The sequence below is a fragment of the Anastrepha obliqua genome, chromosome 2 (assembly GCF_027943255.1).
Source record: "Anastrepha obliqua isolate idAnaObli1 chromosome 2, idAnaObli1_1.0, whole genome shotgun sequence".
NCBI classification, from domain to species: Eukaryota; Metazoa; Arthropoda; class Insecta; order Diptera; family Tephritidae; genus Anastrepha; species Anastrepha obliqua.
The window spans coordinates 7529185-7552561 of record NC_072893.1 but is presented as its reverse complement, the minus strand read 5'-3'; the positions used below and the strand labels follow the sequence as shown (position 1 = coordinate 7552561).

The 23377-nt window shown below is 38.4% G+C and overlaps 1 protein-coding gene across 1 annotated transcript in view; it reads right to left on the bottom strand.

Annotated features, from left to right (window-relative positions):
• Positions 1-1458: 1458 nt before the first annotated feature.
• Positions 1459-23377, bottom strand: part of LOC129236982 (carbonic anhydrase-related protein 10) — a 143883-nt gene continuing 121964 nt past the window's right edge. The window contains exons 4-8 of the mRNA XM_054871326.1: positions 22295-22486; positions 22006-22168; positions 15753-15907; positions 4277-4408; positions 1459-1549 (exon numbers count right to left, since the gene is read on the bottom strand). Of these exons, the coding sequence (XP_054727301.1) occupies positions 1463-1549; positions 4277-4408; positions 15753-15907; positions 22006-22168; positions 22295-22486 (729 nt within the window). The 3' untranslated portion in view covers positions 1459-1462. The remainder of the gene's footprint in view (positions 1550-4276; positions 4409-15752; positions 15908-22005; positions 22169-22294; positions 22487-23377) is intronic.

Here is a 23377-nt window from a genome sequence, read left to right as displayed (position 1 = left end):
ATTATCCTTTCAAAAAACGCTGCCGAAAATATAAAAAGTTTATTTTGGTCAAAATGAAAAAAGCTGATTTTGTTTCTATAGAAACCTTAGAAGATGCGAAAAAATATGAGTGGTGAAGAAGTAGATTGGTTGAATGTATGGTGGATAAGGGTTTGAAAAAACAAGCCATATTCAATAAAACTTCATTTAGTGAGAACGAGGATTTTAAATCAATACATTTTTTGTTTAACGGGGGTCATTCTCGACCCATTACATACGAAAAATTCACAGGTATGATTGATTTATTACCCTCCAATACATCATAACTATTTTCGAATATTGGATCATAACGAAAAAAGATAAAATATATTGAAAGTAAGAGCATAAATAATTTGTGTTAAATAGTAAATATTGAAATAAAGCCTTTTTACTTTATTTTCTTTTTTTTTTTTGTTGCGAAGTATTTAAAAAAAAAGGTCATAAAAAAATGGTTTGTTTCCATTGAGATCCCGCAGTTAATATTTTGCATATGTAAGATTTTTACGCTTTGCTGACTTTGAAAGTGAGATAAGTTTTTTAGCAGTCACTAAAACTATAAATTTTTGTTAGTCACATTAAAAAAAAAATATTCCATTATAAATTTCTTTTAATTTAATATTGAAAAAATGCAAAACTAATGTAATCACATATGTATACATTTCCATATTTTTCAAATTATTCAAATGCGAAACCTTAAATATCTGCATATAAAGTAAAATACAATAAAATACACTTACACCACTTCCAAAGCAAACGGCTCATATTTATCTGTATGTGTCTCATATGCAACTGTACACTCATCGAAAATTATAATGAAAAATTGTGTGAAATTAAGCAACGAAAAGAGGAGAAGTGTTTGCATGAGTGTGAGTGAATCGCTCGCTCATTTCCACGCTTGTAAAATTGGTAGCAACAGTTGCGTTTGCTGCGATAGCACAAAATTACCAACTTCATTGCTGTGCCGCTCTGTCTGATTTTCATAATAATGAATTCGATTATTATGGCGTACATTTATTATCGTACGAAAATTACCGACACTCACCGCGTCAGTACTAGAGCATGTTGTTGTTAGTGTTGTTATTGTATTGTTGTTACAATTAAATTTGTCACTTGCTTTGCTATGGTTACACTCGTTACTGCTGTTGCTGGTGTTGTAGCATTTGTGGGCACGACCGCTGTGTTCGTAATTATTTTGCTTGTTGTTGCTGTTGTGTATGTTGCTGTTACTGCTACTGTCGTGAGTGTTACTGTTCGCGTCGTTGTTGTCGCTGCTACTATTGCTATTCCTGCTGCCGTTGTACAAATAATTGCTGTTCAAGTTATCGAAAATGTAGTTATTCCTGCCACTATTACTATTACCAGTACAATCACTATCGTTATGATGATTATTATTATTATTATTACGTGTATTATTATCATTTATTTGCATATGTCCTCTGTTGGGTCAACGAATCAATAAGCCAGTATCTGGTGACCAACGATTCGCTCTGTAATACATATCCTTGTACATGGTCGGACATGAATTTTGATTCTGCAAAAACAAAACAAAAATGTGGTGAGCGAGTTTGGTAATTTAGTAATTGCGTTATTTGCGATTTTTAAAAAAGGAAGTTGTGCGTTTTGCTGAAAATATTTCATAGTCAAAATTTGTCTTCATAAGCAGTAATACAAATATATGCAGCCCTAGCACTGAATCCCACGTGGCATAATTTTTGTAGATTCACCGATGAAAGCATCACTGAGTTCGAATGACTATCTCGTAAGCTCGAAATTCGTAGAGTGAAATTCGTATCACTGAGTTTATTAGCAGCGCCATTTTGTAGATTTCTCAAAGAATTTTTTACGACGTAGTTTAATAGTTGGAGAAAAGTTTCGAGATAAAATACAGAAGGAGTAACCACTTTTATTTTCCCAATTTATAAAAATATGGTTAATTAGTAAAATGTTAGTATTAAATTAAGAGAAGAAAATACATTTTAAGGAAATTTGTTTGCAAGTGATTGCAGCCCGTGTGGAGTTGCCTGATCTCCCATCGGGGGTGTCTCAGGTGGTGGTAAGGGAAGTCCTGGCGTCACAATAGTGGCATTCCCACTAGGGTTAGGTTCCAACACTCGTGTGGTGACTCAAAGTTGCCATCTGGAAACCAAACTGGCTCGGGAGGAGTCCCGAGCAAAAACCGATAAAGGTATTGGAAAACGAAGCATTGATTACTCCAGGTGGAACCCGCTTTTATGAGCGAGAGCGCTTACTAGAGGAGTAGGGGGTTGAAATTGAAATTTGAAAAGGTCGAGCCAAGGAGCACCAGGAGATTTGATGGCTCCTAAAACACTCAGGCTAAAAAGCCCATTGTATTTAGAGCTTTAGAAAGAGAGTAAGGCGAGGAGGGAAAGGAGAATGCGACTGGCGAAGCTCAAGCGTTAGAAATCTTCATGTGGTTCTGTCGGCCCTTCTGCATCTATGTCTCACATCTGTGTACCACGATCCTCCAAGGTACGAGCGTCATTTCGGCGCCAGCCAATCCCTTTGTTCCGCCAAGCCACGGTCTAACACTGCCGCCTCGACAAAAACTCTAACTTAGTTGTCTGCCCAGCGAAAATTACGTCAGTGGAGGATGATGGACCTTTGCCCGAGCACGTTTAAAGGTGTGGCCAAGCCATCCTATAGCGAGAGGGCTGCTGGCCCACGACCTGTAACGGTCATCGGAAAAGTGTGGCCTGACCATCTGCTGACTGATGCAGAAATCAGATACTGCAAAAGCCGGCTGTTGCGTCAGGTTGTTGCCTCCGATCCTCAAGCCAACGCGAAAGGCTATGAGGCAATGAACGGCACCATAAGGGTGACGAGCGCGTCGCTTGCCAACTTCAAGTAAATCAGAACCGCAGTCAATAACGTGGCACCCATGGGGACCACTCACACATACCCCACATAACAACAGTGCAAAAGCCCTGGGTCTTTAGGGGCCGCCTCTGTGGCTTTAGCGGAGGAGTTCAGGAGTTCGAATAGACCTCGGAGCGGTCTTGTAGTATCATCCCATCTCACTGTGACGGGTCTTGAGCAATTCTGTTGCCCAGACCTGGTAGCTGCTCAGGCGTGTTATAAGGTAGAAGAGGATGGCTGAGGTTTGTGATTGCATTTGCTTATTTTCCTTACGATGCGCTGGAAGCGCCACCGCCCGGGAAGGTCACCAGTCTCGTGAGATTCTGTAAGCGGTATAATCTGGGCCTTGTTCTCTGTTACGATGCTAATTCCCAGCATACAATCTGGGGCAGCAGCAAATGCAATAAGCGGAGCTCTCGGCTATCCGAGTTTATCGCTTTCTCTTGCCTAAATATACCCAACAAGGGCAGACAGCCTACATTTATTACTGCTAGAAGGCAGGAGGTGATTGATCTCATCTTATTAAGTTTAAAACTTGGGTGATCAATCAGGAACTGGATAGTCCTTGCCGAAGATTCGTGGTCGAACCACAGGTATATTGAGTTTTAGTGTGGCGAGGAGGCAGAAATACCATTGCTCTCTAGAAACCCAAGAAAAGCAGATTGGCAGAAGTTTGGGAGGGCGTTGCGGGGCTTTGATGTGATGACAGCCTCGCAACACTAGGGGTTTCCTTTTAATTAAGCAACTTCCACTTAAATTCCTTCTCATCTGGAAGTATGCAGTAAATTGCGTTTATGCTTATCATTTCATTTGCTGGGCAATTTTTTACATTAGGCTTTTCCAATAAGAGCGACTCCATGAGTCGCCGAGCCTCAAAGCTTTATAAATTTATCGGAAGGTGTTTAGGTGTACCACACTGAGGTACATAACAAGCCTTATGAGCTATAAAGCTGAAATAAATAGTCACGCAAAGGAGCTCAACCAGAAGCTTAGGCATCATTTCCACTCTCCTCGGCTCACCCACACTCCCTAAGCTAGTCAATCTGTAATTTGAATCTTGAAAAATGTTATTATATAATACGAGTATATCTCTTTTTTCAATGTGTGAATGCAATTTCGGCAATATAAATGCGGTGCACAGGAATATTTAGACTTTTTGTAATGAATTCACCCATATTTGGCCTATAAGACTCAGTTGAATAATAGTACAAAAGTAGCTGCTTCTATATTCATGCTCTATGTTCATGCTTGAGAGGATCTATTGATTCAGTTTGAAATGCAACCTAAAGTTGTCTGAGGTGATACGACACTCTTCCAGCGAATTCGCGGAGCATAATATCACAATTGTTATTGTTGTTGCTTTGTTGTTTTTTTTACTCACCTTATTACGCTTAAAGTCTATGTTTGTCCTTACAGTTCTATGATGGAGTCCTTGTACGGGACGCGCATTATTACCTAATGGAGCTTTCGGTGTACTCTCGGAGCCTTGCATCAGTCGTCGGAGTTGATATAACTGTGGAAAAATTATAAAACAAAATATGCAAAACTTTTAATTGGATCGAATTCTAGGTTACTGAATATGGGTTTTTGTTTTTAATTAAGTTTTTAGTTATTAATTAGTAATAAAGGACTAGAGAATCGGGGGCTAGAATAGAAGCACAAATTAGGAACTCTTATCTCCCCGTTCCGCTGCATGAACTCACCCTTGTTTCTACTTTAGCGTATACTGTTTCAAGGATAATGCAGATCTTTGACTGCTATAATTTATGACATGTTAAGGGGTTACAAACGTCCAGAATTTTCCGAAAGATATTTCAAAAGCATAGTAGTTTAAGAATATACTGTTAAATTTTTATGCGGAAATTCCCTATATTATAGTTTCTACAGCCCATTAGCGCGGTCCGCGCGCTCCTGTACCTCAAAGTTTAAACTCGTTTTTCTCGAAACTACTTTTTCCGGTACGGTTTGTATGATAACTCATACAGTTTTTAATATTTTTTGATGCGTTTTTTTTAATATTTGAAAGTGTTTTCTCTATAGATTTGATTTTTGATATTTTTATTAAAAAAATTTATAAACATAATTAAAGTGTGGCATTTATGACGCGTACTTTTTTTAAATGCCGTAAATTGCAAAATTTTTCCAAAAAGCTGGTTCGACAGACTATAATTACAACTTTATTTTACAAAAAATGTTTCAACTTTTTACAGATCCATCAACATATCCAGGAGAAATGATGCAGACCATGGAAAAACTTCTTTTTCATTGTACTTTGGGTCACGTGATTTTTTATTTACTAATTTTTGTAAAGAAAAATGAAAATACATGTTTTTATAAAGTTTAAGTACTAATAAATAATGTGTAAATTTTTTGTATATTTATTTCTACTGTTATCTCTTCTAAAAACAGTTTTTCTTTTAGCGCTTTTTGGCGCTGCTGGACGTATGTAACCCTTTAATTATACATTTTTGCTTAGACAACTGATACTACAGGTTTTGATAAACTTAGTAATAGAGCCATGCGTTGAAAATGAAAATGAAAAAGGGAAGAGGTATGCACTTCGACCTTAAGATCTTTTATGCCCTCTACTCATCACATCCAAACCCAGCTCTTTCAATATACCTTAGAAGGCGTTGGTTGGATGTAACTGGACAAGATATAGGGACATCAACTGTATGTTAGTTGGCTAAATGACAGTCCAGAGTATTGTTTACAAGCGCGGAAGCATTTTGGCGAGAGTAAACGCGAAAAAAGAAAATCAGTAATGGATTTCCAAAGTAATAGTGTGATTGCATTATATTTGGCTGGAAAATCACATCCAGCGATTGTTCGTGAGCTCGACCACCTTAAAGTATATAAAGTTTTTGTTTATCGCAGCATTGCTCGTTACATTAATACTGGTAGCACCGTAAAACGTCATGGAGGTGGTCTTCAAAAGACTGCAACGTCACGTGGAATGGTTCAAAGAGTGAAGAAGCGACTTGAGCGAAATCCCCGACGAAGTGCCAACCAAATGGCGAAAGAACTGAACTAAAGAAAATATCTGACTGTAGCATCCGCCGCATACTGAACATTTAAGTTATCGATTGGCTACCACGAGGCAGAACCCGCCATAGGAAATGGTTTGGGCCGCTGTAATCGCAGACGGGCGTCAAGGTAAATGCGAAATATTATCGGGAAAATATTTTGGAGGTTGCTTTAAGGCCGTGGGCAGACCATGGACGTTTCAACAGGACTCGGCACCGTCTCACAAAGCTCGAATGAACCAAGGATGTCTAAAAAACAATGTTTCGAACTTCACAGTGTCCATACAATGGCTCTCAAATTCACCAGACGCGAGTCCGATGGATTATTCTCTTTGGGCCATTTTGGAGAGCACGGTCCGAACTAAAAGATTCACCAGTCTCGAGGCGCTGAAAAAAGCCATTGGGCCAAAATACCTACAAGTCACATTCGGGCGATTCGTTTCTGGACCGTCTCAAGGCCATAGTCAAGGTACAAGGTGGTCATATCGAGCAGAAGTAAATTTATTCTTATTTTTGTATTATTTTCACACATTTTCTATTTTGAATTGAATAGAAGTAATTTTCCAAACTAAATTCATGGCCAAAAAGTAATCGAGAATTTGGATAAGCGCAACCTGTCTTAGCAGAGGATTCGTGATGGGCAATTCACGTATACTGCACAGGTCTACAACGGGTTTGAAGCTTGATTCCTCGTGCGCAAAAAAGAAATTGTCTAGCGAGGCAGTGAAATTCCAATGCAAAATACCACTCAGCGAAGTGTAAAGTCAGAGAGATGACGCTACTGGCACGTATCGACGATATGTTTAGTTTGTAGCATCTTTTGAAAGAAGCCACATTAAGTTTCAGCCAGATCGGTCTATTTCTTTGTGTTTGGCATCCGTTTGAATCGATGGAGTCGAGTTAGCTTCCTTTTCCAGCTCACGCCTCAGCAGTTGTGGACGCAAATTTAATGGAAATATGGTTCCAACTCGTTTTATATCCCATATACTCTTCAGATTTGGCTTCCTCAGATTACTATTTTCCCCCAAATTTGAGGCATTAGCCGGCGGCAAAAAGATTTTATTCAAACGAGCTGATAATTGCAGAAACGCATTGCTATATTTCAGATTTGGCTCAATCCTATTATTCGGAAGGGATTAGTAAACTAAAATAGCGTTGAACAAAACGTTCAAACAAACAATTGAGTAGTTTTACGGACGTTACAAATGACTCTCGTTCATGCTCGTATACGAGTATTACGTTCGCTTTGGTGGTCGTTTCGAGGTGTCGCACAATGGGGATTTTTCAGTAAAATCCTAGAAAAGGCAATTTTTGGTCGATTTTAATAATGTTTTTCCTAAAGTGAATATTCTGTATATATATATTTTCCGGTGAATGTTCTTTGTTTCAACTTGAACTGACATTCAATTGGGCTCAGCAAACCCAAAAATGTATATATACTATGATACAAGAACAAAATGCATTAATAGGCGCAGGCGTAGCGGCCATCATCCTAGTTGCCATAGCGCTGAACAGTCGCGGTTTCAACTAGTGTACTGTGCAACAAAAACTCATCATCAAAAAATTCATTGATAAATTCGAGCTCATAGTTCTAAGAGCAAGTTCTTTCATTCATAAAACGAGCCGCCCATATGCTAATTTTCTCGACAATTCGAAAATAGTCAATATTGGAATATTTCGCGTAGAATTATTTGCCAATATTCAATTTTTGCCAAGTCAAGTGCCCGCGGCTCCGTAAATATGTTTGCACCCATATATGTACGTAAATATATGTTTCTAAATGCTCGACAACCGCAGCTGCCTGTTCAAGGTTACTGTACATTAGGCCGGGTCGATTTGTGGGAAGGCAAAAAAATCGCACATTGCTCTGTGAAAATCATATTCTAGGGATCAGAATAAGAAATTTTGCCGAAGGAACCATACCTCTAAAACGATTTCTGATGTCCCCCAATATGGGTCGAACTTTTTGGTTTCTTTTCTAAAACTCACATTCATTCATTTACATATGTTCTGACTAAATAAATTTCTTAAGAGAAAAAATAGATAATATTATAAATAAATAAAAATAAAGAAAAAACATAGCCATTTAGCTGATTTTTTCATGTAAAGGCCAAAAATGGTGATATTTTGAAATTGGGGGACATCAGAATTCGTTTTAGAGGTATGGTTCCTTCGGCAAAGTTTCTTATTTTGATCCCTAGAATACGATTTTCATAGAGCAATGAGCGATTTTAAAATCGACCCGCCCTACTGTACATGCAATGCTGTGCCTATGTATGTGCGCTGTGCCTATGAATGCGCGCTGGATTTCTTGAGAAATTTTACCGTATGTTTTGCTGTGGCGAGGCACATATGTACATACACACAACATATATACATATATCCGCATATATACATACACTAGCAAACCCGGCCCCCTTCGCTGGGTACACTAAAATAGAATAGATATGGTTTAGAACAGAAAATATATGATTATCATATTATTTATTTCTTTATTCTTTATTCAAGCGCTTTGGCATAAACAATATTTTTTGTTTTTCTATTTGTTTTTGAGTAAATATAAAATATAAATTGAAAATCAGGAAAAAAGAAGATTGTTTTTAAATTTCAAATCAACGCATATGAATAAACAATCGTCTTTTTTCCTGATCATCCATGAATTTTTCGTTTCAATTTATATGTTTTATTAAGCATTGGAGCTTTCTTAACCATTATCCATTTAAATTTTTCAAAAAAAAAAACGAAAAAAATTGTTTTTTCCAAGAACACATAATTTCATTCGGATTCCACATTAAATTCTAAAATTTCGTAAGAAATTATTCACTGTTCCAAAATCCACTCCAAAAAAATTCACAAACAATTTTTACATGTTGCACTTACGTTTTTTCCTTATGGCATCCAAATCAGAAAGAAATATTGACACATTGTAACTCACACTGTAAATTTGACAGTTCAGTTCCGCCCCAAGCGTTAAAAAAGTAAGCGACATTATGGCTGACTCAAAAGAACGCTGTACCCGTTGCCACTGCTCCGAATTACAACCAAACTTTACGAAACCCATTTTCAATACTTACTTAACAATGTGCATAAGTTTGGTTTAATTCGGTGCAAAGACACGGCGGGTCCACGTTTTGGCATATATTTCGAGACCCTAGTCATCAATAGGTATGAAAATTACCCCGTATTAAAGCACTTATCAACAGCTTTCATTTGATACCCATATTGTACATACACATCCGAAGGTTACCCGGGTCCACGTTTTGACCTATATCTCGAGCCCTATCCACCAATAGGTATCCAAACTATACAGAAACCATCTTCAATACCTTCTTAACAATGTGTGTAAGTTTGGTTTAATTCGGTGCAGACACGGCCGGTTACCGAACAGACACAAAAAGTTGACTTTATTTTATATATAAGATTTTTTTCAGTTTGTGTCCGAAAAATCCAAATATCTTATGGAACCCTATATTTTTCCAAAATAAAATGCAATCCATGTTACTCGTGGATAATGTAGTTTTCGAATGGTGAAAAAATTTTTAAAATCGGTCCAGTTGTTTCTGAGCCTATTCGTTACAAACAAACAAACAAACAAACAAACAAACAAAGTTTTCCTCTTTATAATATTAGTATAGATATCAATTTTTTGAAATTTTCCAGTGAATATTCTAGGTTTGTCCTTGGTATTAGTTATAACTACAATTAAATATTGTCAAACCGAATTTCAATACACACAATTTTTATTTTTAAAGTTTTTCACAGATGGAGGTATCGAAGGGTGTGATTTGATATAATAAAAAAACTGAAACTCGGGCCTAGATAATCTCTTTCAAAATCATTAACGAGCGTTACAAAAAAAATTAAAATTGGTCAACATTTTATCCTGCAGCCATTTTTGAACAAAATGTGTCAAAAAATACCCACTGCTGATTTTTTACTGGTTTCACCCCCACTGTAATGTTTTACTGTACTTACGTAATATACGTATTGGAATATAACTCGAAAAGTTGTGGGAGTCCCCAAATGAAACTTTCAGGGTCTCTGAGGTGGGATGTTTTTCAAAAATGACACAAAAATGTTTACACCCAAAATTTTTGAGCAAAAAACGTAAAAAAATTTTGCAACATAAATTTTTTTTAAAAAGTGTATTTAATCCAAAAATATTAAAAAGTAAAATAATTATAAAAATATTAAAAATAACAGCAGATATTAGACGTTAAAGAAATCTGTAGCAACATTTTTATCATTAAATCCAATAATTTATCTTAAAATCTTTAAATTTTTTTCAAAATTTGTTCAGTTCACTTCTGATTACATTCAATCCGACAAATAACTTAATTTTCAGACAAATTTACGCCAATTTTCAAAATATATGGATGACTAGGCATTTAATTCGTACTTGGATAATTTAAATTCATGTAGGTTTTTTACTTTACTCGTACATTTAAATGTGTATGTGTATGCACGTGCTGCCCTTTTTATTTTTGCTGATTGCAAACATTAATAAAACTGTAATTGCTACGAATGCATGGGAAAATCGTCCATAAAATGCTTTAAACAAATTACAACCACTTAACACGTAATTACGTTTAAATGAAGCTCGAGCGCAAGCAAGGCAGAAGTGCCACTAGACAGACGCTCTCTCAACTCTGCCACTTAGTTACTTGGAAATGACCGCCACTGTTCGATTTATTGTATTTACATATTTTATTCATGACAAATTGCCGCAATGGCGCTGTTTACGCATAGTGAAAGAAACCAGTTGGTTAAAAAGTTTAATCAAATATGCTTTTATTTTATTTTATTTTATTTTATTTTATTTTATTTTATTTTATTTTATTTTATTTTATTTTATTTTATTTTATTTTATTTTATTTTATTTTATTTTATTTTATTTTATTTTATTTTATTTTATTTTATTTTATTTTATTTTATTTTATTTTATTTTATTTTATTTTATTTTATTTTATTTTATTTTATTTTATTTTATTTTATTTTATTTTATTTTATTTTATTTTATTTTATTTTATTTTATTTTATTTTATTTGCTTTTATTTTATTTTATTTTATTTTATTTCTTGTCAACGAATGCATTTGATTTGCATGTAAAATTTTTGCCATTATTAGCGAAATGGAGTGGCCATGGAATAAAACACACGAGCGTCTCGTTTAAGCAAATTTATTTGAGTGAACAGAATATTTTAAATGACAACAAATAATAGGAATACTTAGAGAGAATATTTGAAAAGTAGTTACGCAGTTCAGTTGTATTACAGAGAAATAAGTGACTATGGTCTAACACTCGGTAATTGCAATTAGAGTGATAAAATGGGGGCAAAATCATACGAAATTTATATTTCACTTATTAGAGCACCAACATGGGTAATAATAAAATTATGGTGAAGGGATGTCCCAATCTGGCGAGAGCCTCATAGTTTTATGTTTCGTCGTGCGTCAGATGGCTTTAGGAGCATCTCATTTATAACAGAACTGTGCTCTCAGGTATGCCTTTGGATAAGGCTGGATACAAAAACAAGCTCTATTTCCGCCGCACGAGTGAACGAAGAACAAGCTACGTCATTGAGCGAAATTCCTTCTGCAAAATGCTGCTGAATCTCAACAAAATTAATGCATGTCTGAAGCAAAGGTTAACTGATGTGGCAAAGTGGGTCACTTACAACAATGTAAAGTAAATGTGGTGGAAAAGCGGTGAGCTGGCGCAAACAGTCGCAAAGTCAGAATTGATCATCAGAAAAACTTTGCTGAGTGTTTGATGTGATTAGCAGTGAATCATTTACTATCATGTACTATGAGCTGTTGCCCTACGGATAAATTTAAGTCATACGAAAGCGCTTCTTGGTCAAAGGTCGTGCGTGGATTGAACAAAGTTTAGAAAAATATTTTTTATGTTATTTGTGTAAACATAAATTTTATCTGAGCCGAATTACTTTGAAGGGGACAAAATATATATCAATGAATAAAATTGATTTTTTCGAGAAAAATAAAAAGTCAACTTACTTTTTGGCCCTACTTCGTTTTTTTTTGTCGGAACAACTAGCTAGTACAGCACGCAGACATTAATTAAGTCCATTGTACTACACTTGGATTCCCTTTTAATTTTCTTTAAATCTACCCGATCTCCGAAGAAATCTGAGTAGAGCCAAGGTGGTCGCTTCTTAATACATCAGTGCCAAAGACCTCAAACCGGATTCGAGCGAAGGCGGGGCAGACGAATAGGAAGTGGTCCGCCGTCTCATCCTCCTCTCCACAAGCTGGGCCGAGTACACTTTCTGAGATGCCTACCTTTTCCATGTGCTACGCCTACAGAAAGTGGCCCGTCATCAATCCAACCAGCTGTCTGCACTCCCTTCTGCTTAATGACAGAAGGGCTTGCGACAGTCGATTGGGCATGACAGGTAACATCAGTTTAGTCCATCGGCAGCCTCTCTCAGTCTGCCAAGCTCGCTTGTGGGTTGTAGTAACCCATTTACTAATCGTGGCTTTGATGGCGGCAGAAGGCAGTGGCAAAACGGGCTCTGGGCCAAAGAAATTCGCCTCAGAGCCCATCTTAGCTAAGGAGTCAGAGGTTTCCCACGATACCCACGTGTCCCGGGACCCATGTTAGCATCAGGCTGTTATGCCTACCAACATAGTTCAGCCTAGATTTAAAGCTCTTGACTAGCCCTGATGTGGTTGGGGGGCTGTCTAAGGCCATGAGCGCAGTTTGGCAGTCGCTGCAGACACATATAGATCTGCCTCTCCATCTGTTTTCTACAACAAAGATCATCGCTTCTTGAACCGCATACACCTCCGCTTGAAACACAGATGCATGCATTCCAAGAGCAAAGTGCGATAGCTGGATTGTGACTCCTTTTAGCTTAGGCAGAGTGAGTCCATCAAGTTTCCTCCTTGTGGTAAAGGGGACAATGCCAGTTTTGGTGGAGTTTGCCGATTTTTTGTACTTTTCTACAAATACTCATAAGGCCCGTTATCAAACAGGCAACGCCGTCCGCATTTGTTTGTGTGTAGACTCCAGCACCATTTAAGGTGGTGAGTGGAGGATCGATTACCATGCACCAGAGCAATGGAGACAGCATACCACCTTGGAGGCAGCCTCTATTAACTCTGGACGACACCAGCATATCTTCCTCCGCCCGCACCATGACGATTCTTTGGGCTAGCATTGAATTAATCCAATTCACCAGCACCCGGTCTACACCATGTCTGCTTGCAGAGCTGGACATACTGTCGAAAGTGGCATTATCAAAAAGCCCCCTCTATATCAAAAAAGATGCCCATAGCGTAGTCTCTTCTGTCGATGACCCGCTCTATCCTAGCAACAAGGTCTTGCAGTGCCGACTCGCAGGATTTTCCGTTTTGATAGGCATGCTGAAATGGAGAGAGTGGGTTAACCTTCAGCGACTTCTGACGCTTACGCAACTCCACTACCCTTTCGAGACTTTTCAGCATGAAAGAGGTCATGTGTTGCACTCCCCAAGATGAAGAAGATTGATGTGATTTAGGTTGGCGCACTGCCCTTGGCAGTCGACGAAAGGAGCGCTTAGTGACCTTAATTGTCTAGCTGCCAGACCCGGACATTTACAGAGTCTCTTTCTATGAAAGGTTCCCAAATCTTCTACAATGGGAAATAAATGGTACATCAACATTTTCAGCTACGAGTTTGGAAATTGAGTGGCGTGGAGTTTAGCATTAACACAGATAACTATGTCAGTCTTGAGATCTAACGGATAATCTCTCTTACCAACAGCGCCACTTTAGACCAATTCCCGTCCTATTGTGTGGCGCAGAAGGTTGGACGTTGACAAAATCCGATGAGACGTCTCTTGGAGTGTTTGAGAGAAAGATTCTGCGGCCGATTTTCGGACCTTTGCACCTTGCTTCAGCGAGCATAGCAGGCGATGGAACAATGAGCTGTTTGAGCTTTACGACGATATAGGCATAGTGCAGTGAGTAAAGATGCAGCTCGTTAGTTCATGTCGTTCGAATGGATACAAACGCTCCAATTATGAAATTATTCGATGGGGTACCAGTTGGTGGTAGCAGAGAAATAGGAAGGTCTTCTTTGCATTTAAAATATTAGGACATAGAGGATGTTGCGTTAGAACGATCGGGTGGAGAAGACCTTGGATGACGACAACATTCGATGAAGCGTCACATGGATTGTTTGAGAGGAAAATTCCACTGACGATTTTTGGACCTTTGCATCTTGCCTCGGCGAGTATTGCAAGGAATGCAGCATAACGGGTGACATAGGAATAGTGAAACGAACAAGTTAACAGCCACTCCGTTGGCTAGACCCTGTCATTCGAGGGAATACAAACGCTCCGGCTCTGAAAGTATTCAATGCGGGACCAGCTGGCAGTAGCAGAGAAAGAAGACGGTCTCGTTTGCCTTGGAAAGATTAGGTTAAGGCAGGAGATAGATTCTGCGAACGGTTTCTAGACCTACGATTTACGACTTTAAGTAACGCATGGAATGAGTTATAACAGCGACATAGGGCTAGGTTCCATTAACTAGGTCATGCCATTCGAATCGATACAAACGTTCCGACACTGAAAATAGATATTCCATGCGGTACGAGCTGGTGGTAGCAGATGAAGAGGAACGTCTCCTTTGTGTTTGAAAAATCAGATGGAAAAGGACTTGGCTTCACTTGGTGTGCCCAACTAGAGCCGTTAAACATGGGAAACTCAGCTTAAAACGCTTAAATGGTTATCGCCCCAATTAATGAGAAGAAAAATGTATTTTATTTACTTATATATGACACTTATACCCTTTTCGGGTATTTGGCCGAGCTCCTCCTCCTATTTGTGGCGTGCGTCTTGATATTTGTTCCACAAATGGAGGGACTTACAGTTTTAAGCCGACTCCGAACGGCAACGGGTTTTTATAAGGGACTTTTTTATTGGCAGAAATACTCGTACACTCGGAGGTTTGCCATTACCTGCCGAAGGCAGCCACTATTTAGAAACACTTTTTCTATCATTTGGTGTTTCGTGTCCGGCGTGTCAAGCCCGTGCACTTCCGAATGTTAGACACGCGTCACGCATTAACTCATTCCGCTACGGCGGTTGCCGAGGAAGAATGTATACTAAGCGCAAATTAAATGCCAATAATTAAGAAATTTGACGTGAAAAGAAGTCCCATGAAGGGACGTATTTATCTTTTAAATATCAGCTACTAAATTTTACTGCGTTTTTCCAAAATATCTATAAAAAAAAAATTGGCGTCGAGAGGTAAAACTAATTAATCAGATCGTTGACGATTTCAGGCGAACAAAATTTTATCTGATTTTTACTATTTACTTGAAAAAGGCACAAATGACTTCAACTGTTGCATTCTATATAAGAATATTTCGCACAAAAAATACATACGCACAAATATTACTAGTCGAGTCCATTCAATTTACTAGTCCCATCAAATACGAAATGTAGTAATTGCATTTATTTGATTAACACCACCGCCAGTTGGTCAGCGCTTGTGCTTGTGTTTGTATGCGTGTTTACGCTTACATTTAATTTTATTTGCCAGTTGAAAATAATACGCAATATTCAATTTGTAATATTTCCAACAAATAAACAAATTTGCTGGCGCGGTTAATTGCGTTCAATTAGCCAGTAATCAGGCGCTTAAAGTTTTTTCCGCCGTTTGCAAATATTTTTGTTTGCTTTTTCTCTCTACTTTACGATTTTTTTGGCTTCGCTCAGTCTTTGGTGTAATTCAACCAACTGATTGTGGCTTAAACAATTCATTTTAGCAATTACTAATTAAAGTCTGTATTGGCAAAGTAATTGAAAGCGAAAGGCTCACCTCTTGTTTTGTAATGTAAATGGGTTTATTTATAATAATCCAGACGGTGCTCTCCCAGCAGCCGGGATGCGTTGTCGATCCTTCGTAGGTGATGTAGTGATCCGTATTTGGCAACAGTGAACGCACTGATATGTGCCGTATGGGCGTGGAGAAACCTAGGAAATAAAAAAAAAATTAAAATACAAATACGGGTGCAATAGACAAGAATAATAGAATACAAAGAATGGGACGATCGGTATAAAAAAAATCTTCATTCGGCACATCTACGTCACGCACATCTAATATACAAGCTATGTTACGTGGCTATAACTTCCCGAAACCATTATTATTATTTTTGCTCTTTTTCAGATAAGACAAGGCGGACTACAACTTAACTCAAGAAATGAAGAGGCATGCGGTTATCGTCGGTATAGGTGCAAATCACACCGATTTAGAAACCTCTAATTATGTTAATTGCGCCCATTCATTCATTCATTCATAACGTTCGCTGTGAATTCGAAGCATCAGGCGGCAATGCAGAATCAGTTGCAAAATGCAAAAAACACGAGAATCCTTCTGACTTTGTCCGATTTGAAGAATTTATTCAGTTCAAGCAATCGTTGACGAGGAGCCTTCAAAATCAATGAGAGCTCTTACGAGAGAGCTTAACCCATTAGCGACCATGGTTGTGAAGTGATGACTTTACGGTTTATATTTTTTATTTATTGCAATATATTTTTAGTAATGAAATTTCCTAGTACAATCATTGCATTGGTATGTGTTGCGTACACTAAACATGTTTTTATATGAGTCGAGCTTGTATGCAAGGTGATATATGTACTAAGATAACTAAATGCATTCATGACTTTTATATTTTTTATTATTGATTCAGTATATATATCGTTCCTGTGCAGTTCACTTTATTCTAAATTTTTGTCTAAAATGTATTATAGTGCTCTTTCTGTTACCTAATGCATATTATTTGATGCACTATTTGAAGACATCAATGTCCAATGTGTAAGAAATTGTATTGCGAGAAACAGATTTATGGCGATTAAATGAAATTTACATTTATAACGGATTCGATACGTGCCATTTTCAAGTCGAATAAGACCGTATATTTTTCTCATTATGGATCTTTCAAATCGCAATAGCTGCTTGATATCATTAGATTTCAGTGTCCAGATTTCAGCACCATAAGAACCGAACGTATCATTCGTGATAAAACCTTTGATCTGAACAATTTTATATTTGCATAGCATATTAGCAGATTTAATTATTTCATCTATTGCAATTGATGTGTCTTTACTCGCTGATAGAACGAATCCTAAGCACCAGGTCAGTCCATAAGTTCGTGCGTTTTTTAAAGATGGTTTTAAAATTAATAAAAAAGATGTTTAAAGCATTTATTAATCAATGATATATTCTCCTTCATTATTTACAATGTCTTCTCAACGTTTAGGCAAATTTTTAATCCGCTGCTCAAAAAATTGTTTGTCTTTGGAGCCAAAATACGCTTCAATATCCCTTTTTATAGCTTCTTTTGAGGAGTAGTTCTTGTTGCTCATATGGGTTTGAAGTCCACGGAAAAGGTGATAATCACAAGGTGCAATATCCGGAGAGTATGGTGGATGCGGCATTAGCTCCCATCCGAGCTCGTTCAGCTTGTCCAATGTTTGCCTTGTGGTATGAGGTCTTGCGTTGTCGTGGTGAAACAAAACTTTGCGTCTATTCACTAAAGACGGTCGATTTTTGTTAAATGCTTCATTCAGGTTTGATAGCTGATGGGAATAATAATGAGCAGTTATCGTCTGGTTTGGTTCCAGAAGTTCATAATGGACAACACCGCCCATATCCCACCGAGTAGACAGGAGAATCTTCTTGCGGTAAAGACCATCTTTAGGTGTCGGTTCTAGTGTTTAATCTTTACCTAACCATTGGCGTTTGCGAACAGGATTATTGTAAAGGACCAATTTTTCATCACCAGTAACGATACGGTTCAAAGAAATTTAATTTTCAAGCCGTTGCAGCAGCCGAGAACACACATTCACTCTCGGCTGAAGGTTGGCTACGGAAAGTCTATGCAGAACCCATTTTCCCCAGGTTTGAAAGCTTTCCCAACTTAACCAGGTGCCTGTGAACTGCGTCATGCGATGAATTTAACCTCTGAGCTATCCTATCGACTGGTAATTTGGCTCAGCTTCCACGATTTCGAGCAAGGCATTGGAGTTAAAGACTTCAGGACGACCAGCGCGCGGGGCATCCTCTACGTCGCAGTTACCACTTCGGAACAGTGTGTTCCTCTCCGTGAACAGTGTTTATTTCTGCAGCAGCAGTTGTTGCATTTTTACCACTTTTATAAAAAGAATACATAATATGCCCCTTATACGCGTTCGAAGATCCAATTTTATTTTTTAACAACACGTGCTTCTTCCGCAACTGTTGAATGCACAATATAGTATCAAAGAAAATATAAATATTTCCGTTATATTCCGCGAATAATTTTTTGTATGCAAAAATCGTACAAAAGTGAAATTATGGGTAAAATACGCACGAACTTATGGACTGACCTGATATTTGAATTCATTTACACTTTCAAAATCAAAATCATCTATGGCTAGATTGTTGGCATCCATATTACGTGCTGAGCGAAGCACAAACTTAGTTTTTTCGGCGTTGACATTCAGTCCTACATATAATTTTTGGTTTTATGTTTATCAGAGTGGACAATGCGTTTTCTTGTTTAACACCAGACAGGACCTGGAAGGGTTCAGACACTTCGCCTAGTCCTAGCAGCTTGCTAGTAGTATTCTTCAACGTGCAAAGAACCAGTTCAATCAGTTTCAACGGAACGCCAAAGTTTCGATTTGCTTTCTGTCTAGACTATCGAACGCTTGTTTAAAATCAATAAATAGGCACTGTTGTGCTCGAATAAGTTTTTAAAAAATTTAGTTTACCAGGAAACCTTGATCAATTGTTGATCGATTGCTTCTAAAGCCACAGTGGTATTCATCTAGTTATTAGTTCATAAGCATAAACTTTGATACGCGCGTACACAATATTTTGTGAACACTTGGTAACCAACGTTCAATAGCGATATTCCTCGATAATTTCGACATTCAGTCTTATTGCCCTTCTTATGTATTGCCACTATTACACTTGTTAGCCATTCATGTGGTATTTTATTATTTTTCCAAATACAAAGATAGTGTATTTGCTTGTGCAAGGCTTGCCCTCCATATTTTATGAGCTCTGCTGGGGTTCCGTCTTCACCACCGTTTTATTGTTTTTTAATTTATTTATTGCTGTGGTTACTTCAATTATGCTAGGTCCGTCAATCAACATTTCAGCGCGGTTTTAGAATCACTCCAATGAATTATCAAAAATACGTTGTCACCTTTCACAAAACTATGGCAGTCGAAAAAGTCGTTTCGTATTATGTCAATAGATGTCGTTGGAGTCATCTATCTCCAGTGCTACCAATCACATTGTGTCATATCATATGGTGTTGAAAAGGCGACATTTTAAGATTCATTTAAACACAAAAAAAAAAAATTAAATTCGGAGAAGTTGAAAAAAAGTTATAGCTGTTCAAAAATGAGTGAAAATAATGAAGAAATTCGCTATATTTTGAAATTTTTGTATTAAAAAGGGAAGAATGCCACGCAAGCCACCAATGAAATTTGCGAAGTTTACGGAGACGATGCTGTATCCGTTCGTGTAGCACAACAATGGTTCGCTCGCTTCCGTTCTGGAAATTTCGATGTGAAAGATGCACCTCGCTCCGATCGACCTATCGTTGAAAAAGTCGATGAAATTATGGAAAAGATTGACCAGGACCGTCACATAAGCTGCCATGACATCGCCAAGGCACTAAACATTCATCATCAAACGGTTTTGAACTATTTAAAAAAGGCTGGTTACAAAAAGAAGCTCGATGTTTGGGTACCACATGAATTGTCTGTGAAAAATTTAATGGACCGAATTAACATCTGCGATTCTTTGCTGAAACGAAATGAAATCGAACCTTTTCTGAAGCGAATGGTAACAGGAGACGAAAAGTGGATCAAATATGACAATAATGTGCGAAAAAGATCATGGTGCAAGGGTGGTGAAACTCAACAAATGGTCGCAAAGCTAGGATTGACGCCTCGAAAGGTTATGCTGTGTGTTTGGTGGGATTGGAAAGGAATCATTCACTATGAGCTGCTCCAGCCTGCTCGAACGATTGATTCTACACTTTACTGTCAACAACTGATGCGATTGAAGCAAGCAATCGAAAAAAACGGCCAGAACTGATCAGCGTCTTTGATGACTCGGCAAAAACTGGGAGAGCTTGACTGGGAAGTTTTGATGCATCCATCAAATAGCCCTGACCTTGCACCATCGGACTACCATTTGTTTCGGTCAATGCAGAACTCCCTTAATGGAGTAAAGTTGGCTTCAAGAGAAGCCTGTGAAAATTACTTGTCGCAGTTTTTCGCCGAGAAACCACAAAAGTTTTACACTGATGGAATAATGTCTCTAGAAGAAAAATGGCAAAGGGTAGTCAACCAAAATGGTACATATTTGGTTTAATAAAGTTCATTATAAATATAAAAAAAATGAGTTGGAGTTTGATTAGAAATACGAAAAGACTTTTTCGACTACCCATTATTTTTGTATCAAAGCTGGCTAGAAAGTCATTCACTTAATACTCACATGGGGACATTTAATTTAGTCTTTAAATATTTTAGAGACTAATTAAAAAATTTGTAGATTATTTAAGAAATTTGCGTTGCATAATTTTACGATTTCCTTTGCTCATTAAATTTTCTCCAATTCGCCTTGCATTAGTACGTCACTTTAAGCCTCGTAAAAAATATTTCTTCCTTGCAATTGCAAAATGTAATCGACCTACCAAGCGCAATTCAGGCAACTGAAGCACAGCTAAATTATTGTTGCCGTCATTTGTTGCAAAGGTGGCGGTAAACTGCTGAATAACGGCGCTTAGGCAGCCGTCGTGCGCTCGGACTATTCCTTCTCTACGTCCTTTTTTTCCAACCATATTCTAATTTTTTTTTTCTTCAACCCACTTGTTTTATTATTCTTTCTTTTATTATTTCCCATTTACTTATTTACCTTTCATTTTTTTGTTGCTTTTTTTACTGGAAATCTTTAGGCGCTGAATTTTTCTTGGCCCAATTTGCCGGCTACTGTTACACCGGCCACATGTTCGCAAGCGGTCAATGCAGGTTGTTATGGCGCAACTTAACTGCCACTTTTACTGTTTGCATTTCTGCCATGCAACAGCACACAACAGCTGGGCGACTCTGTTGATTGGCTTTCGCGTGCTTCAATTTATTACGGACACTGTGACGGAACGGTGGCGGTTCAAATGACATGCGGCGCTGTGCCGTCGTTGCCCGCAGTTGACTTTGGTGCGGCATTTGAGCAGCAAAAGTGGAAAAGTCGGAAGGAAGTGTAGCAACTGTAAGTGTTGCTGCCATGTTATTATATTATGAGCGGGCGTTTTTATTGCATTTGGTAGCGCATAATTTTGCGACGTCCAAAGGTGGCCATCAGGCAATAAAACGTGGCATTGTTGCTCTTGTAGTTGCTGTCCGCGCCGCTGCTGGCACCGCTGAAAGTAATTGTGGACGAGAAATGTTCGTAACAAATCTACAGTCACTTCCACCGTATGTTGTGTTGTATGGCCGCTTTTGTTGTTGCACACTATGAACCATTAAAATGTAAGCACAAAAAAGAACAAAAAAAAAACTGATTTTTAGCTTCGCTTTGGTCTTTTCGCTTTCTAATTTTGATTTCGCATTTCAGGTTGCTGCAACTGCGCTAAGTTGGCTGTGGCCATAATGATTACTGCTTGTGCCGGAAAAACTCGCCTAGAACACAATTTTTAACTTTGGTTATGTACGAAAAGTAAATGGCACTAAAAATCACTTTGGTCGGCCTCTATTCTACGCTCACCTCCACCAGCCCATCTTGCGCTCATCTTTCTGCACAAATTCGAAATTCGCAGGCAAATGCTTGCACTCGTTTGTATTTGAATTGAGCTTTTGCACTTTGTTGACCGGAAATAACTTCCATGCCTTGTTAATTTCTCTTTTTGACACGCAGGCACACACTCGGCCGCATTTGAAACGCAAGTCGTTGACATTTGAAATCCACATAAACTTCCCCTTCATACCTCTATCTCTCTCTCTCTCTCTCTCTCTCTCTTCCACTCTCTGTCTTTGTCACCTGTGAGGGTTGTGCATTTGGTACGCAAACTTACCTCTGTACAAAACCTTATTAAATGTGGTGGTAATGATTCGTAGCTCGGGATTTGGTGTATCACCAATTTGCACCATCAGCGAGAGGCCCACAATACCTTGCGATTTGTGTTGCGCCTCAGACATGTTGTGGTAGAGTTCTTTGTTGAAGCCGTAAATTTGTATCTGTGAACGGCAGTTGAAAAGAAGGTGAAACGTGTTTGGATTAGTAGAAAAGTGAAAAATGCTTGTTAAGCCAACAGCGTGCAGTTGTCTCATTTATATGCACACCTGTGTATAGCACACACTTACCTCACCGGGGAAACTGTAACCCTGTATGTAGTGTTCTGACCCCCGACTGTTCTCCGTGCCGTAGTGTATGTAAATCTCTTCGAATTGATAGCGATAGGCGAGCGGGCCGCCAGTGATGTTCACCGGTTGCTTTGTGTCCTTGTCGACGCGGAAGACAAGCGATTGACCTGTGTTGTGTAGTGTACCGGAAACCTGGGCGATAACAGCCAGTCAACGAACCAATAACACAAGCAGCCAGTTAGCCAAACAAGCAGCCAGTCAAACAAGCAGCCAGTTAGCCAAACAAGCAGTCAAACAGCCAACAAAGTTAAGCATTCAAACAATCAGCCATTCGGGCGTGCAGCGCAGACAGCAAACGATGTGACGAAAATTGAAAAGAAAAGAGAAAACAAATGACTTTGAGCTATTGATTGTTTGCTTTTTTAGACAAAAAGAAAAGAAAAATTGGAACACATGAATTGAAGTTGCCTTTTAAGGAGCAAACTTCATTTAAAGCGCGATTACTGGCTGAAATGGAGACACGTTTTAGTTCGTACTGGCAAAGAATTTGTGCGTGAAAAGATTTTAAGTTTTTTCTTAATGCGAATGAGTACTCAATGCTGGGTTTTGAGGGTTGTGCTAGGGCTATCTTTCCGAGCGGGCAAGATTGGAAAGAGGGGAAAGTCGGCACAGATACAGGCGCCTCTGTTTTCACTGACGGATCCAAGATGAAATCTGGAGTGGGAGCGGGGGTTTTCTCTAAATCATATTTCAGTCTAATTTAAACTGCCGAAAACGAGCAGCGTTGTTAAAGCAGAGGTCTACGTGCAAGGTCTACCTGCAAGCATACAAAATGGTTAGGGATCGCTGTTGGGAGGGAGGCATTAATATTTTTTCCGAAAGTCAAGCTGCGTTCAAGAAACTGTCATCGCCGTATTGCAGCTCTTTTCTCATAAACTCCTGTAAGGAGGAACTCAATCGTCTCGAACGTGCAGGAAACATTTCCCTTATCTGCGTTCCTGGACACATGAATATGAAATTGCCGATGAGCTTGCCAGGAAGTGGTCGACAGAACCGGTTTCAGTGGTCCCCTCGTCAGACATC